This window comes from Dermacentor silvarum, chromosome 10, assembly GCF_013339745.2.
Source record: "Dermacentor silvarum isolate Dsil-2018 chromosome 10, BIME_Dsil_1.4, whole genome shotgun sequence".
NCBI classification, from domain to species: Eukaryota; Metazoa; Arthropoda; class Arachnida; order Ixodida; family Ixodidae; genus Dermacentor; species Dermacentor silvarum.
This window is the reverse complement of record NC_051163.1, coordinates 13,632,215-13,648,695: the sequence shown is the minus strand read 5'-3', so window position 1 is coordinate 13,648,695 and position 16,481 is coordinate 13,632,215. Positions and strand designations below refer to the sequence as shown.

General features: G+C 45.0%; 1 protein-coding gene across 1 annotated transcript in view; it reads left to right on the top strand.

The window, feature by feature from the left end:
* LOC125940852 (calcium-activated chloride channel regulator 1-like) overlaps positions 1-16,195 on the top strand; it is a 41,062-nt gene extending 24,867 nt beyond the window's left edge. The window contains exons 11-13 of the mRNA XM_049657461.1: positions 12,054-12,227; positions 13,295-13,585; positions 14,971-16,195. Of these exons, the coding sequence (XP_049513418.1) occupies positions 12,054-12,227; positions 13,295-13,585; positions 14,971-15,464 (959 nt within the window). The 3' untranslated portion in view covers positions 15,465-16,195. The remainder of the gene's footprint in view (positions 1-12,053; positions 12,228-13,294; positions 13,586-14,970) is intronic.
* Positions 16,196-16,481: the final 286 nt, after the last annotated feature.

Here is a 16,481-nt window from a genome sequence, read left to right as displayed (position 1 = left end):
GTCTCTCATTCAAAGCTCTGGAGCGAGTCGGCTTATTCTACCATCTCTTTGCCTATTCCCCTTCCCGTTTACACGGTAGCACTTGACGGGTGCCTCTAATTTCTAACCCGACATAAACACTCCCTCCCATCTAACTCTCTAATGCCGAACGTATCATTCATGTTCTACACTGGGCTTGATGGCTCAAAATTCTACTTGAATCGCGGGCTGTTTAACGGATTATCTTCAAGTAGAATTTGATAAGATGGAAGAAAGTTTCATTCGTGAATAGTTCAGCAGAGCAATTGCTAATTATAATTCTGATGCTGATTAGAAGCTTTAACCAAATAACATTTCATTGTTCTTTGATAAACGTACCGGCATGGTCGGGCCCTAAATATTAACAAGATGTTCCAATTCCCTTGATGTGGAACAGACCTCTTCTCTCACACCTAACCTTGAGTGCTGACCGCCTCTGTGGTACAGGCGGCCGCCTCTCTACCTGACCAATAAAATTCGGACATCATTCAGAGAGGTTAAGCGCGACAGGCATCTCCTCCCAGTGGTCGTGCTGGTTCTTGACGTCTCTGGTAGCATGAGCGTAAGTGGTTTCACTACCTCTTTACCGGTTAAACCAGTGTTGCATTGAAGATGACTCGGTGGCGCAACGGTATAGCATGTCTGACTCGAGTTGCATAGAAGATTTCCAACAGTTACGCTGCCGTGTCGATGTCACCACATGTCAGCTGCGTCACAGCAGTCGCGCAATTCTCTGTCGTCATTCCAAAGCTGAGCCCCTTTGCCAGACATTTCTTTTCCCCCGTTTTTCCTCTTATCGGGAAAGAAGAGAGATGTTATATAGCTCAAATGGAAGTTGGCGAGCTCGACCTGATAAGTGCGTCTCTGGCCTTGGCATAAGAGAGACAAGTAAAATAGCGGTCAATAACTGCCAGGGAAGTGTTTGGAACCTTACCTTTGCAGGGTTATCATAAATGGTAGATAGCGCCGTTCAAAATAGCATTTGCACAAGGTCCGGTGAACGGCGTAGCAACAGTGTCATCCACGTATTTGATCCTCCCGCATTTTTTTTTTCAATGACACTCCCCACTTTTTGCCTGGAACACCATGTTTAGGTGAAATAGCATGGCCTAAGGCTGATTGTCTATGCCGTTTTATTGTTATTATTATTGTTGCTGTTTTTGTTCTTCTTGTTGTTCTAAAGAGCACCCTCCTTCTCCAAGCAGCATTTTATATGTTCTCTTTGATGTTCAAAATTTCTTTTTACGTTTTTTTCCAGCTACCGCCCGATTCATAGCCTATCCCCCGTAGCTGGTTGAGTCATATCACTTGGGACCAGCCAATCGGCGCGCGCTGTTGGTCGATGGTTTCCTTCTAGTGCTGGTCATCACGCTGTCTCGTCGTTGCAACTCGTAACATTGTTGCTAGATGGCGTCAGCAATAGCGGATGGAAATCAGTGAATAATAGTTGCTGTTCCTCAGCTGACACGCTTCGCCAAAACAGCTGCTTTACCAGCCGCTGCAGTGCGGGACCTCGCCTCTTTCGACCGCTTCATTCGTCATCATGGCACTAGAACGTTTCAGTGATAGAGGTTGCGCTTTTGTCTCCGAAGTCGTTTAAGTTCTACTTACCGATTGCCACATCGAACGAGCGTTGCATTCTACTACGAACGCTTTAACCGAACACTAGGTGATACGCTCGCGATGTACGTGGCATCTATATCATGGCAACGGGCCGCATTCTTCGAACTTTGAACCTTATTTTCTTCAAGTATACTCAAGTGAAGCTATAGCTTTACATGATGCGGGAGACCCGCCAGAAAAAGCTGTAATAGATTACAGCTGTCATAGATGACAGCTCTTCCTTTTGCAATCTTTGCAAACAACACCTCCGTACAAGATTGCTACTGCTGAATTTTCACCTCCCTTCCGCTTTATGGACGCGAGTCTTCGCATACCACCGGCGCACCGATTCTATAACGTCCTGATGCTTCTGAGTGCCCACCAGTCTCCGAACCTGCCCGACAAGCCGAACAGTTCATGCGCAGCTTCCCTTAGCAAGAGCAACCGCGCCAAAAGGAAAGCAGCGGTGCGTCATTTCCAGATCCCAGCTACGCTCCCGTGTCTCTCGTCCGGCTGTTTGAACCTTGCCGAACCCCTGGGCTTTCCTAGAAACTTGTTCTTCAATACGACAGGCCTTTGCACGTTTTGGAGCGAACATTTTCGGTGAATTATATCATTGATTCCCTCTTCCAGTCTGGGAGCAGCGTCTAGCCCTACTATAACTCCCTATCTCCTTCTACCTCTTAAGCAGAGAGGATGACTGTGTTTCTGCCGGACAGTTTTGAAGAAGGCAAGCACGCTCCTAACGCTTTGCGAGCGGTGCTGGTCGGTGGTCTCCATCTGGTACTGTGCGCCACGCGGCCTCGTCGCCCCAATTTCTAGTGTCGTTGCCAGATATCGTTACCAATAAGCCTCGTAACAATGTTATTATTGATGGACAACCGATAAATTGGTTTCGCAGATGTTTTAAGCAGTAACTATGCATTCTGAGTGAGGAATAAAGAACTAATAAACGGCAAAGATTGTTCAGGCTTGATTCCGCTTTTTTTTTCTTTTTTGGCTCGCTTCAATTGAGATGGTGAGTGCATCAATACTCTTAAAAGTATTGCTCTCATTATATTTTTGTAGAGCAACAGAACCTCTTGACATAATGATCCTGTAGCCCATGATGAGGTGGTCCTCGTGTTGGTTTTGCATGAAAATATAGACATAAACTTTCGCGTCTCATTTATGTGTGGCAGGGATACTATTGAAATGAACTGTCTTGATATTCTAGAACAAAAAACGCCTGGACTTCCTGAAAGAAGCGGCGAAAAGGTACATACGGGACATACCTGACGACACTGTGCAGTTGGCGATAATCACGTTTGAAAGTGTCGCTCATCTGTCCAGCCAGCTCAACCGCGTAAACAAATTCACGCGTCAAGATTTTATCGAAGCTGTTGATAAATTGACGCACCTTCATGATACTTGCATAAGCTGCGGTCTTGACCTTGCCCTAAAGGTAAGCTATTAATTTTCACCGATGATTCAAGATAACGATAATTATATAACAGTGTTCGATGAGTTGACGCTGGAAGTTATTTTAGGAGGAACCTTCATTAAATTCTACTTAACTTCAATTTGTAATCAGCCTACCAAAGCTTTAATAAGTTTGAAGGAATATTTTGAAGAAAAAAGCAACGCTATTCTGTAACCCGACGTTGCCTCTGGGTCTATAGTAGAAAAGCATGATTTCTTAGTTTGCACCTCACGAGAAATTATTGCGTTGTTGACATACTATATGCTGCCTCATTTCCTTGACCTAGTAAATCAAATACTTACTTTTGACAATAAATAATAATTTTTCGGGTATACATGTGTATATGCTATCTTTATAAATGCATATACCGTTTTTTTATTTCGCACTTGCTCTTCAGGAACTGCAGATTATAGTCAAATAAGTTTGTAGGTATTTCTAGGATGTCGCTGCTAATGCATACACTCTTGCTATGTTTTGCTTTGCAGCAGCTAGGTAAAGGAATCAATAACTGTAAACGAGGTGACGTGTTCATCCTCATGAGCGACGGTGAACACAACACGGGCCTGTCTATCGCCGATGTCAAGCCTAGGCTATTGGCAGCCAAGGTGCAGGTAACCACCATAGCGTTGGGTCCTACGGCGGACAATCAACTTGAAGAGCTGGCCATTGCTACAGGGGGCAAAGCATACGCGTTCCAAGACCTTCGAGGTCGCACCATCCCCAGCATTGAGGAGGCCTTCTCGGTGGCTACCAACGTTCAGCTGAACGAGCATGCGCGTGTCGTGGTACGTTCGCCAGGGTCATTTTGAAAGACACTTACTTGAAACTGTGCAGCTAGCGAATTAGGCGGTAGTCATTGATTGCTTTTTTTATGGTGGAAAGCTGCTTATGTGATTTTGATTTCCTTTAAAATGTGTGAACGTGGCTACGCGTGCATGTTAACAGTCGCGCCAAGTCTATACCGCTTGTTTGTTTATTGGTTTGTTTGTTTAGTTCGAACGCATACCGTAAAAATTGCATCTGGAAAACAGCGCCATTCGGTTCAGTTGAATTACTCAAAGAGGCGGGCATTGCAACGTCCACATAGTTATAAAAGATTCGCTAATTGCCTTTTCATTTGCTCCCTTCAGGACAAATTTTGAAATAGCGAAGTTAGGACGAACAGTAGAGAAGTCATGGCTGCTTCGCAGAAATCCTAGAACTAGCACCATTCTCGTGATGTCGGTCCCCAAACTTTGTTAATGAATTAATAGGCGTTTCAGTTTCAGCGTTTCAATTTGCAGCGTCTTCATTCTTTGTCTTGGTCTAGCTGCGCGGCTCATGTTAAGCGTGAATCTGACCCAACTAGCCCGACAGTACATGTTAGCAAAATTAATGTCCTCCCCCAACTTCCAGAGGAAGACGAGGCTTATGGAAATGTGTTAACTCATGACTCAGTGTGTTTTCTAGCATATTTTAGGACTGATATCTCGAAAGTTGTGCTAAAGTCTTGTGATTTCTGCCAAGCATACACGAGTTTCGTGCTGTCGGACTTCAGTTTCTTAATTTCAACACGCGTCCTAGAGTGAATGACTGGAACTCTAATTGGTGAATATTTTCAATTGGCGACATAGGCATTGTCATTTGTTATGTAAGTGACGTGAGCTTGAGCTACGTATATAGGAGCGCTAGTAAGCACTCCTAAATTGTGCGAGGCGAAGTGAAAGCTGGAAATTTTTTTTTTTTTTAAAGTTGTGCATCCTGCGCTTGTGTAGTTCAAATCCAGCGATAATGCAGCTGCACTACCGTGAAAGCTGGGGAAGTGCGAAGCAGTGATGCGCCGGTGTTTTCCTTGCGTTTTCCTTGTGTTTCTCTTGTTTTATCCTGTGTTTAACTTGTGCTTAGTAATCCATCATCCGTTCCGACACCTGTGCTAAGGCACAACTGGTTGGAAACCGCCATGCACATGGAGCCAAACCACCACGCACATGGAGCCAAAGCGATTTTATCTAATTTCTGTTAATTAATGTGCTTATTGCTTGATTATTCCTGTCTTTTAAATTATGATGAATCGTGTTAGTTTATTTTGAACCAGTTTTGATCAATTCTGCTTTTACCCTGTTTTGAGCACTTGCTTTTGTGCGTGATCACGACAGATCACACGCGAGGGACGCCGATGACAGCGCGGGCCCCTAAAGTGCATCGCTTTAAAAAAAAAAAAAACAGCAATGTTCGCAGACACTGCAGTTCACTTTATTTGCTATATATGGCTTCTGTTTTCTTCTTTACGGTTAATTATGTCTTATGAAAAGTTAAAACATAATTGAATAATGGCATTTGCGAATTTAGTATATGATGACGTCGCCGTCGCCGTGAGGTTCCGTATGACGTCATTTGGAGAAGAATTCTGTGTTGAAAGGGCGCGAGGGGCGCGTCTTTCACGGGGAGTGAACGCACGGCGGAGAACAAACGCGCTCCGCGCCGTCTTTACAGAAGTAGGGTCTCTTTTCTTCTTTACAATCACCATATATTAGAGCAACGCATTATGTCTAGTTATTATTATGAAACGCCGCAGCATTTGAGCGAACGCGGGCAAAACGCTAATGAATAATGGCACCTGAGTCTCAGGCGTCATCTTTACGTTTACCTTCCACACAAGGACTCGCTTCTCATCCGGCGCAAACCAAAGCAGTCAACATCCTTTGACGAAAATCGTCTCTGCCATCCCCAGAGTGCACAATCAAAACAAAACTATGTGACGCATGTTCTTCTTTATTTTTTTCTCACCTGCAGATAACGAGAGAAGAAATAAATTTTGCTGGCGAGGCAAACATCAGTTTCGTAATAGACGCCAGTATTGGCAGAAGTACGACAGTGCACATTTGGCGCGTGGAACGCGACAGTGCCTTTATTGATGCGTGGCTCTCATGTCCCACTGGATTTAAGTGCGACGCATGCAGCAAAGACAGAGCCGGGCTCACTACGACCATCACTATTCCGGACTTCGCAGAGGTAAAAATGCGAGTTACCAGTATTTATACTTTCTTGCATTTTTCCATTAGAGGGAGAAGTGGCGCTTCTGTCATATTGCAGAAATATGTGGAAGAGAGGGGGGGCTTTAGATTGGCATCTTTCATGGCAGCTTGAGGACTCGTCCTGCTTTCGGGGTTTCGTACGTACTTCACAACGTTTCATCAGTACTCGAACTGCGCCCGACAATATGATATTGCTATATATTTATAATTTGCTGGAGATTATCAGCGCCAGAACTGCGCAGTATGAAAGAAGCAAGACGTTCATGACCTCGTGGTTCGCGCCCGATCAGTTTTAGCTGAGACTGGGCATGTCTTACCGGCCCTCTGTCATGCTATTGGTCGTTAAAACAAGTATTTGCGACGTGGTGTAGAGCTGTCGAACGCGAACACTAATCACTGACAGGACCCTGAGTTGGAATAAAGTGCATGAAAGTACCCACACACTGCATGCTCAGGGAATGCGGGAGATGGAAATTTAAGACGATGAGCAACATGAGAACAAGGTGAGCGCAGTTCTCGTGTTTCTCATCGCATTGCATGCTCTATGGCACTTAAGGCTGCTCTCTCCTGGCCTACCAGAGTCTCACGCGAGGGACACGAGCACTGGTGCGGTCGCTATTCGGGTTGGTTAGCACTGTGGTCGTAACTTCCACTGCAGTGTCTGATAGTTATGCCACGTGGTGTACCATACACGGAGCTTTATAGCGGGAACATAAATGGCGGGGCAGCCGTATGATATATAGCTTTCGATTTGGTCCCAGCGTTCGTGATCCGAAATCATGTCAGGCACTTGGAAACACTGTAATTTTCACCTGCACATTCACGTGAGAAAACAGTAGTACAAGAGATAAAGAAAAGCTGGCTGCTTTGCAATGGTAACGTTCGGTTACATAATTATTTGGAAAAAAAAGCATTAGGTTCTGTAATAATTCACCACAACGTTCTCAATATCAGTAACACTTAAAAAACCAAGATCCGCATGGGCATATTTAATAAGGTCTCCTGTAATTTCGAGATATCTTGAAATTGCCACCTGAACAGAAATACACAGATACAGCCCTCGTCGCAATTCTATAGTAGTAAAGAAACCTAGAACACGATATGGCACACAAACTATTGAATATGAGATTGTGCTTTCATGCAATATGTACCCTTACGTGTTGGGTCACGCCGGAAATTGTAAATCAATTGGCCAGATTTAAGTGCCTAATAAGAAATTTTTCGTCGTGCGAAGTGTTTGGGGAATGCTGAAGTGTGATTGGGCCTCAAATTCTTTAACTGTTCTTTGTTATAACAGTGGCTTCTAATATTTTTGTTTTAGAGATGTAATCAATGTCATATTGAATGCTCTATTGTTAGTCACTTATATAGAATGTCTGTATATTGCGTGTTTAATATTTCTTTGTTTCGTTGTGTAATATTTGTTTGTTTGTTTCTGTCTTTTTGTCACGGAAACTTCTGCATTTGCTGCTCCAGCAAGACAAAGGCTCCAGTCAGTAGGATTCTGTACTTTGCAAGTAACCGCGGGACGTATCTCGGTCGCACTTTCGAGGTGGTGTCGCTGGGATTCGGAGTGTCCGTTTTGCGTTCCAGGATTGTTAATGCTGTCGATATGTGTGTCTTTCTGTAGTTACATGTTAAGGCATATAGCCCATAACACGCGTCCTGGCCGTAATAACGCAGTTTGCCGCACGCCATGACATGGACCAATTACACGATGCCTATAAGATATGTGTGTAGTGCATTTCGTGCAGTCCCTGCATGTGCGTTCCTTTGAAGAATTTGCTGTACGAGTATTCAGCATGCTATACGGGTCTTGGCGCGCGGCTCTGATAGCTATGCGTCTGACAACTGACTGCATTTATTCACGCCCTGTCTAATCATTTTCGCCTCTGAAAACACTCTTTCACTCCCCACCCTTTTGACCAGATGGTATATGATTTGCTTGCACAGACTGGGACGTGGACGCTTCTCATGAAGAGCCCTAGCTCAAGCGTGATGGGTCTCTACATCGAAGTAAAATCGCAAGCGAGAAATGCGAGCGAGGCACCGATTCGTGTCGTTTGCGAAGTGACCACGCCGTTGGTGCACGTCCCCGACCTTGTGATTTACGCTCACGTCAACAAGGGTGACAAGGTTGTCCTGTACGCTGACGCCGTTGCTGAAGTCTCGGGCCCGAACCTGCCACGCCTATCCACGACACGACTCCGTGATGATGGCTGCTGTGCGTAGCAAGTTGTTCATTATTAATATTCTGGATGCAGTCATCATCTGCCTGCGTAACTGAAAGTTCTCTTCCTTGATATTTTAAGAGCGAAGTCGGAGTTGGCCTTGAGACAAAACGATACGGCGAGCCCTCGTACTGCCCTTTGGTTATGTCCGTCTGGCCACCCTTGGTTTCAAACAAAGCGCATGGTTTACACAAAACGGAGGCTTTAGTGTGCCGGCGATTCTTCGCAGCTTAAGAAATTGACAGAAGCTATTCGTTCTTGTATTTCTTTGTAAGTTCGCAGTCACGAACGATGCTTGTTATTTTTCAAATAGCTCGATTGTGTAGATATTGCCGCGAGGCAATGAAGGGGCTGGTACTGTCAAACAACTCGCGAAGCTTTGTTTTGCCAGTATCACAACTGGTCAGATCCTGTTTGTGCGCGTCTGGTACCACACGCGCGCCGTTCCTTCCAGGTAAAACATCTGGTTGACTAACGCCAGTGGGGGTCGATCCCGACTGTTGTGGTGCACTGACACGCTTGTGCATGGCGATCGAGTTTACGATATTCAAGTACATCCGTGCCAGAAAAGGCTCCCGGGTCTCGTGGGTGCTAAGGAATCACAGGAGCCTGTGGTTTCTGCGCCGTCGTCGCTTCGTTGGTCGTTGCGGGGCAATCAACATGGCGGCCGCTTCGATGATGACATTCTTGGTTGCTGGAGGGCGCACGCAGGAAATGCTTGCCTTGCTCCTCCGAAAAAATGAAATTATGGGGATAGAGTATAATAATAAATACAATTACAGGCAGCGGCACCATGTTCCCGCACTGTTCGAAAACCATCTGTACAAAAAACAGTCGGCTGCTTTTCGGCCGTTTTCATTTTTATGACTTTACGTGCATATTCTCTTTTTTATTTTTTTCTGGATTTTTGCTCTTGGGATGGCGAGAAGTTGATATTTCCAAGCCACAGTGAAGAAGCTAGAAAACAAAGGACTTCGTCCTGCCGAAATTTCCGACGGTTTCATATTCCAACGAGAATTGTGCACGACTGCCTGAAAAGGCAATACATGGCCAGGCCGATGGACTATAGGAAGCGTTTCGTGAGACCCAAGTCAGCAATAGCTCCGCAGGTTGTGAAGAGGATTCGCGGGAAAATCTGACTAGATCGTCAAATATCAATAAGAAAAAATAGCTAAAGGTGAGAACTTTTGTGATCGTTACATCAGAAGAATCGTCAAAGAGAAATTGGAAACGTTACCTTACAAAATTCAAAAGGCACATGGACTCACTCAACGCATGAAAGGGACAAGAGGGAACGATGCAAGGATCTCCTCAGACAATTTGGTAGCGCGGTCCGCCACCGCAACATCCTCTTCCCTGATGAGTCCCTCTTCACAATTGGACGGTTTGTAAACCACCAAAACGATCGAATATTGGCGGGAGCTCCCGAAGAAGCAAATAAAAAATGAAAAATGTGGCATCTTTGCATCATCTCTGATGGAAAGATGCCAATGGTTTTCATCTTGCAAGGAGTGATGATGAACAGCAATAATTACCCGGAAGATGTCCTCAAGAAAGAGGTTCTACCGTGGGCCGAATCTCACTTTGGGAATCGTTTGTGGACGTAAGCAGGATTCGGCACCTGGTCACAAGGCGAAGGTGGTGGAACAGTGGTGCGCGAATAACTTCCTGGACTTTAACTTTGCTGCAGAATGGCCTCCAAACAGCCCATATTTAAACCCACTCGACTATTCAGTGTGGCCTGTGCTCAAGAACAAAGTCTGCTCTACTTCCCACAGGAGTTTGGCATCTATTCGTGACGCCTTGGGAGAAGGCCTGGAATGAGTTAGATGATCGCTACATCCGTGCCGCCATCGATGCCTTCCCGAACTGAGTGAAGGCTTGCATTCGCGCAAAAGGCGGAATTCTTTTAATATGTAGTTACGGTGTTACGTAGGTTATATAACTCATTACTAGGATACCGCCTTGAAGAAGACAAGTTCACTTGTCGAAACGTTGGCTCCTGCTCTCACCTTGTTCTCGCGTTGCTCATCATTACTAGGGTAAGAATGCCGTTGTCACAAATTCCTTTGTTGTTCTTTCGGGTGCATGTTTATGTAAGTGTGTTAACACCTGCTGCACCGTGTATATAGAAGGTTACAATAACCACAGGCAACCACGGCGGATGCAAGGCTCTCGCGTGCATCTGGCCACTTCGACGACAGTGTCAGACCCTTCTCTGTCTCGCGACAATATCGTTATCACATTGCAGGTTCTATAAAACTGCTAGCGTTTGGCGGCAACATTATCAGACTACACACTATCACACTGTAATGTTAATTTATTTCTTTTTTTCCTTTGCTTAAGTTTGACTTCAAACGCTGTTTATTTCTTGTCATTCCCTTTCTTGACTAATCAATAAGTCTCTTTTCCTGTAAATTTCATCACTCATAATGCGATAGCCCGGATAGAAGTGAAATGTAGTACTAGGAAGCAATTTGCCAACCTTTCAGCTTCATATCCCGGTTAACCGCTGCCGACTGACTCATATTGACTCAACACCCCACAACATAAAGGGCTGCTGAATCAGTTCTTGCTGCACCGATACTCCGTGAAACACCAATTTTCTCCTGTTACTCTGAAACATGCCAACAACGATAAGAAAGGCGGGGCAATAGACACCTTGTGTACAGTGCTCAATTCGTCTTGTGCCTCGTTTTAAAGCGCTCGCTTTTGTTACCTCGTTCCTCAGCTTTGCTTCGTCTGTTGCCATCCGCAGCGCAGACTTTGACAGCGCGCCAGAAGGTGCGACCGTTGGTGAAAGCACACGCGATGCCGCGTGCGCTTCCATCAGTGAAACAGGAAAGTTCAGTCACGTGACGGAAAGCTCGGTTTCCAGCAACAACATCAGGTGTAGTTGCCCTATATGCATTACGAGTGGTTGCGCCCCAATTATCGTCGAAGTTTTGGCGCGGTGCGGTCACGCCTCGCCTTTCGCTTTGTGAGTCCGTGGCGGCGCGGGCGTTTGCTGCGGTGTAAACACAAGATGTGTTTACCAGATGTGTTTACGGTGCTCTCGTAAATGCTAGATGGTGTTTACCGGAGGGCCGGTGGTGGTGGCTAACTCGGCGCACCCGGACGGCGCCAGTGTATGCTTAAAAAGCTGGCGTGCACTCCAACATTGGAAAGGAGCGTAGTAGTTTAAACCAGAACGCTACAAAACAACCTTTACATGGAATTGTTAGCGTGAAACAGGATCTTGAGACCCCCAAGCGATTCGGCGATCCCGAGATCGGGGGTGAAACGCCTAGCCCGCACCACAGCTAACGTTTAAACATTCGCGTTACACACTCGTAACCGTCGCGTGATTTTTTGATATCTTTTTTAACATGTTTTACAATGTCAGTGACCAATTCGTCATGCTTTCAGCTACAGTTAATGAACTTTCTGCTATCATTTCTTAAAGCGAGAACCCGGGGTGCTATTCTGAACACTCGAGTTCCACAACGTTGTCAAAATCGCCATCTTGTAAGCTCTGATTGGCTCTCACGGCTGCCACGGCCTCTCTGATTGGCTTCAACCGCCAGCATGGCGGAATTTGTTTCCAGAATAGCGCCCCTGAAGGGGCTGGAAGTATTTTAGCACGACGCGGGCGTGCAGCAGGACTCTCGCTGATATGATTACTGCTGACTGTGTCGCCAGACTCTTTTTCTACGCTCTTACGAGCCTTTGTGCCTCTCTTGTCAGACCCTGATATCACTGCGAACGATGGAACGTACAGCGGCTACTTCACTGCGTACACGGGACCAGGAAGGTATGCCGTCATGGCTCGTGTTCAGAATAAAAACACGGCAATACTCGCTGATCCCGTGCTTGGCCCATTCGGCAGCCCCAGCAATACCGTGCTGCACTCAGATGACGGTAAGGTTTTGGTTGATACTTTCATTATGCGGCACTAAATTGATGCCTTAATAGTGCTGGCTTGTTGGTTTGGGTGAACCTCTTACAGCGCGAAAGTACGACGGACGACACAAGAATGGGAACACACACTAGCGCTGGAGTGTCGCCTTCTTGTATCGACCATCGCCTTTTCACTCAGCAAGGTGCTCAAAATGCGTCAACAGATTCTCGAGCAGAATGTTTAGTTATGCCAAAATGTTAGGTTGTTCTTTCAAAATATTCTGTGTTCTCTCGGAAGTCTAGAATATTGCTTCTTAATCGGAGAAAATTGACGCCAAGTGGAGTTTCGGTTCAATACCGGGAAAACATGCATATCTGATTCTACTAGGCCGAAGTTCCTAGTTACGTTTGACCAATAGTTTCTTTTTTGTCATACAGTGCAAAACTTGTTCATCAAGAAATAAACAGATTTCGGTGAGACGTTATCAAACATTCTGAGTTGACGTGCAGCTGCTGCAAGTAGAACTGAGTAGATTACAGCGCTTTTGTTTTTGCCAAAAGGAGGAGGGCTAGGGATGAAGTAATGATAAGATTGGCGTAGGATTAGTACTTTTTATACCAGCCACATTAAACAAACTGTTTAATTTGTTAGGGAAAAAGAAAGCACGATGTTCCTTGCATGTCTTCAACAGCGATACATATTGTGAAATAAAGCTACCAATTAACATAACAATTTTCAATCAGCACCACAGACAGCTGGCATAATTTGTAAATCATATCTATTGAAGTCTGAAAAGCCGACGAATAAGTTTAAGCGTCTGTAATGCTTACGAATAAGTCATAAAAGAAAGGTCTTATCGAAAGCTCACGTATGAGGAGCCGCCTGCTGTAAAATTACGGGCCGGTTTCTGTTCAATCATAAAGCGCGCGCTCAGCAAGATGCTTTTTGTTTATGCAAAGCGATAGGCAGAGCAAATAGCTGCCTTTTTTTCAATCTTTATTGTTTATTTCGAGGAACGAGTAGTATGCTATCAAAGTACTTGCGTCCTTCTGTAAATGTTTTTTTTTCTGCACGGCAATACCTACAGGAATCGGCGATCAGTCGTCGTCAGAATATTTGATTGACGACTTCGACCTGTTTGACTCGAGTGACGAATCGCCTACTATGGTGAAGACGTCCAATAGAGAGAAGTTGGAACCTTTCGAAAGGACGGCCATTGGAGGAAGCTTCCAGGTTGCTGCAAACATCTACGAGAAAGATTTACCGCCCCTGGGCGTCTTAGACCTCCGTGTCACCTTCCTGAGGCAAGGGGAAAACGGCACGCTTCTGGTAAACGTCACGTGGACGTGTCCCGGAGCACACTTGACATCAGGAAACGGTGAGCATCGAATTGAAATGTGATTTTCAAAGGAGCAACGACTTATATTTTTGATGCAAATCAAGGTGTCTTGATAAAAACTCCAAGTCATCCAAAGTGTCCTTCTTCCCAATAACACTTTCGTAAGCGAGAAGATGATGTAAACGTAAAACATGGTTGGGCAACGCCACTTTAAAACTACAGCACCAGACTCTAGATTAACGTCTGTCGTTTATAGTTCCTATGCTGTCACGACTCGTAATAAAAGGGCTATTTATATATGTTCTTAAGTTGTAGAAATCATGCCGTACGTACGCTTCTTGCATGTAAGCAGATCGTACTTAAGAAGTATGGAGTTTAAATCATGCCGTACGTACGCTTCTTGCATGTAAGCAGATCGTACTTAAGAAGTATGGAGTTTAGCAAATACTTATATTGTAATGTGATACTAAAGTCGTCTCGAAATTACGGACCTGCCATTATCAACATTCTCGTGACGTCATGGACATAGCAAAATTTCCTGATGCTGCGAAGGCTAAGTGTGACGGTGTTGCTTGGGGAAAATATTCAAAAGTATGCAAGAGTGATGCGCGAATTTCTAATGGCTGCGTTCGCGTGTAGTGTACCTGTAGTGATCACAGGAATAAAGCGTCCAATGACCTCGTGACGCGTTCGCCTCCTGTGTTACAAAATACCGAAGTTGGCTAGAAAGGAGTTTCATAGTAAGTTATTTAGGCACAGTGGTGTTCGCCAGCATTTATTAAGGCGAAAGCTTTGTGTGTCTAATGAGTCAGTCGACCTTGAGCGACAATGCGTCGACGACACGAAGGGTACAAAAAGGCTACGAACCCACTACCTTTGGTGTTCATGAAGGCCTCCTTGTGATTTTATGTTACTGAGCGTCACTTTATTTTTGCGCCCACTCCCCTGCTATAACGCTTCGGCGCTTCAGGGTGCACTGTAAATAAATGAATGGAGACAAAGTTAATTACGGCACAGTTAATTACGATAGACCTAATTAAGGCACTCGAACCCGCGACATTGGATGGGAGTTGAACCCTCGACCTTTGGAATTAAGAGGGATGACTAAGCGAATTAAGGGGATGTGTACATCATGTGTCCGTCTTTAAAGCATCGGCACTTGTGCGTCCGCCTTCAAGTCGTCTTAGGGTTAATATAAGAGATCCTGTGATATTTTTTTTGCAGTTTAGTGTTTCTTCATCACATAACGCAAAAAATATGTGCAAAATGTCATGTCTGAGCTCCTTTGAGATATACGCTATCTTATCGAACAACCTGAGTGCAGATTGTATTTGACTGATCCTCGTATTCACCAAGTTCACCAGCTGTCGTTTCTAATTCAGCTAACGCATTCGTGTCACGTTTTCTATGTCTACTTCTTACAGCCTCCTTTGCAGAGATCCGCATCGGTAACGACTACGAAGAACTGATTTCGAGCTTCGACGAACAAACTGAAATAACAGATGCAGACGTCGTGGATGGCAGTCTCACCCCTTTGCCATCCTGCGCCAAGCATGCAGTCACCGTCTTACTACCAGCCACCTTCTCTACGACTCGTGCAGATGGTGAACTCATCTACAACGCCTTCCTGGCGGTTCGCTTCGGCAACAGCGAAGGGCTGAAATCTAACATTTCTAATATAGTTCGCGTACATCACGTTCCTCCGCCACGGATACCAACTGTCGATGGCGTAATCAACAAATTAGATAAGGAAACCGTTCTATGGTGGATATGGATGTTCGTCGCGGGCGGGCTCGTCGTCTTCGCTGTGCTAACAACTATGTTGGTGATTGTTCTAATGAAAACGAACCCACGCAAGAGCGACATATACACCATCTTTGCAAGGAAACGGCAACAAACGGGACAGGATCCGGCCTAGCACTGCGTACAATTAAACATTTATACATGCACACCAGTGTTCAGCTGCCCCACTACGCATATCCTCCTTAAGTCATCTTGCAAGTTGGTTCCTTGTAATACAGACTGGTATGTTAAGAACGGTAAAAACCAATTTTTTGTCTACATTCCATTGTTAATAAGGTCATTTCGCGGTATTCGAAACCCACTTCGTGGTTGCTTTTCGTCGTCTGTGCCGACACAACATATCCTACATTAAATTAGGGTCAACTTTCTCAAAATCTGGCATCGAGTAAATGAATAAGCTACTTTCATAAAGCTCTGCACACATCTGTCATCATATGCGTGGTAATCGCTTCACAGTTACTTTTGAGAAGCACTGAAGGCAATGCGCAGTATAATGTGCAAGGGGTCTGAGAAGGATATGAAATGCACGTAATATTTGACTTTCGGACGCTGAAATGGATCAGTTTTTTCTGTTAAACTCTTATTCTTATCACAATGAGTTCTGCGGTAGAAAATAAATATTCACAGCAACTTTAGACCCTGCAGAATGCTTCCGGACCCCTGCGAAAGAAAAAAAGGAAAATGCCCAAGCACAGTTCACGCATGAATTGAAGCTTGTATTTAATTGCTCGGGCATTCAAATGCCGCACTCTAATATATCGATACTTTTTTTGCTGACGTAGCTAGACTTGTGCTATATCATAAATTCCCTCCCTCTATAAGCGACAGGCGGCTTCCTGGTGCACATTTTTAATGTTCTCCATATATCTTTATTTACCAAATCGTTCCGTGTATATATATATTTATTTTTTCACGAATAAACTTGTAGTTGATAGTCATCAATCCTTGTGTGTACCTACCATTCTTCGTCCTCGTCTTTCTTAGAGCTGTTTTGTCATGCGCGAAGCAAGCAGGAACCAGTGCCAGTAACTCTAGCAGGAACTGCAGGAACGCGCCGCTCGCGCCGCGTACGGGCGCCCTATGGAATGGTGCCATTTCCCGTTTGGACACAAACCCGACAGAGGGCGCCAAT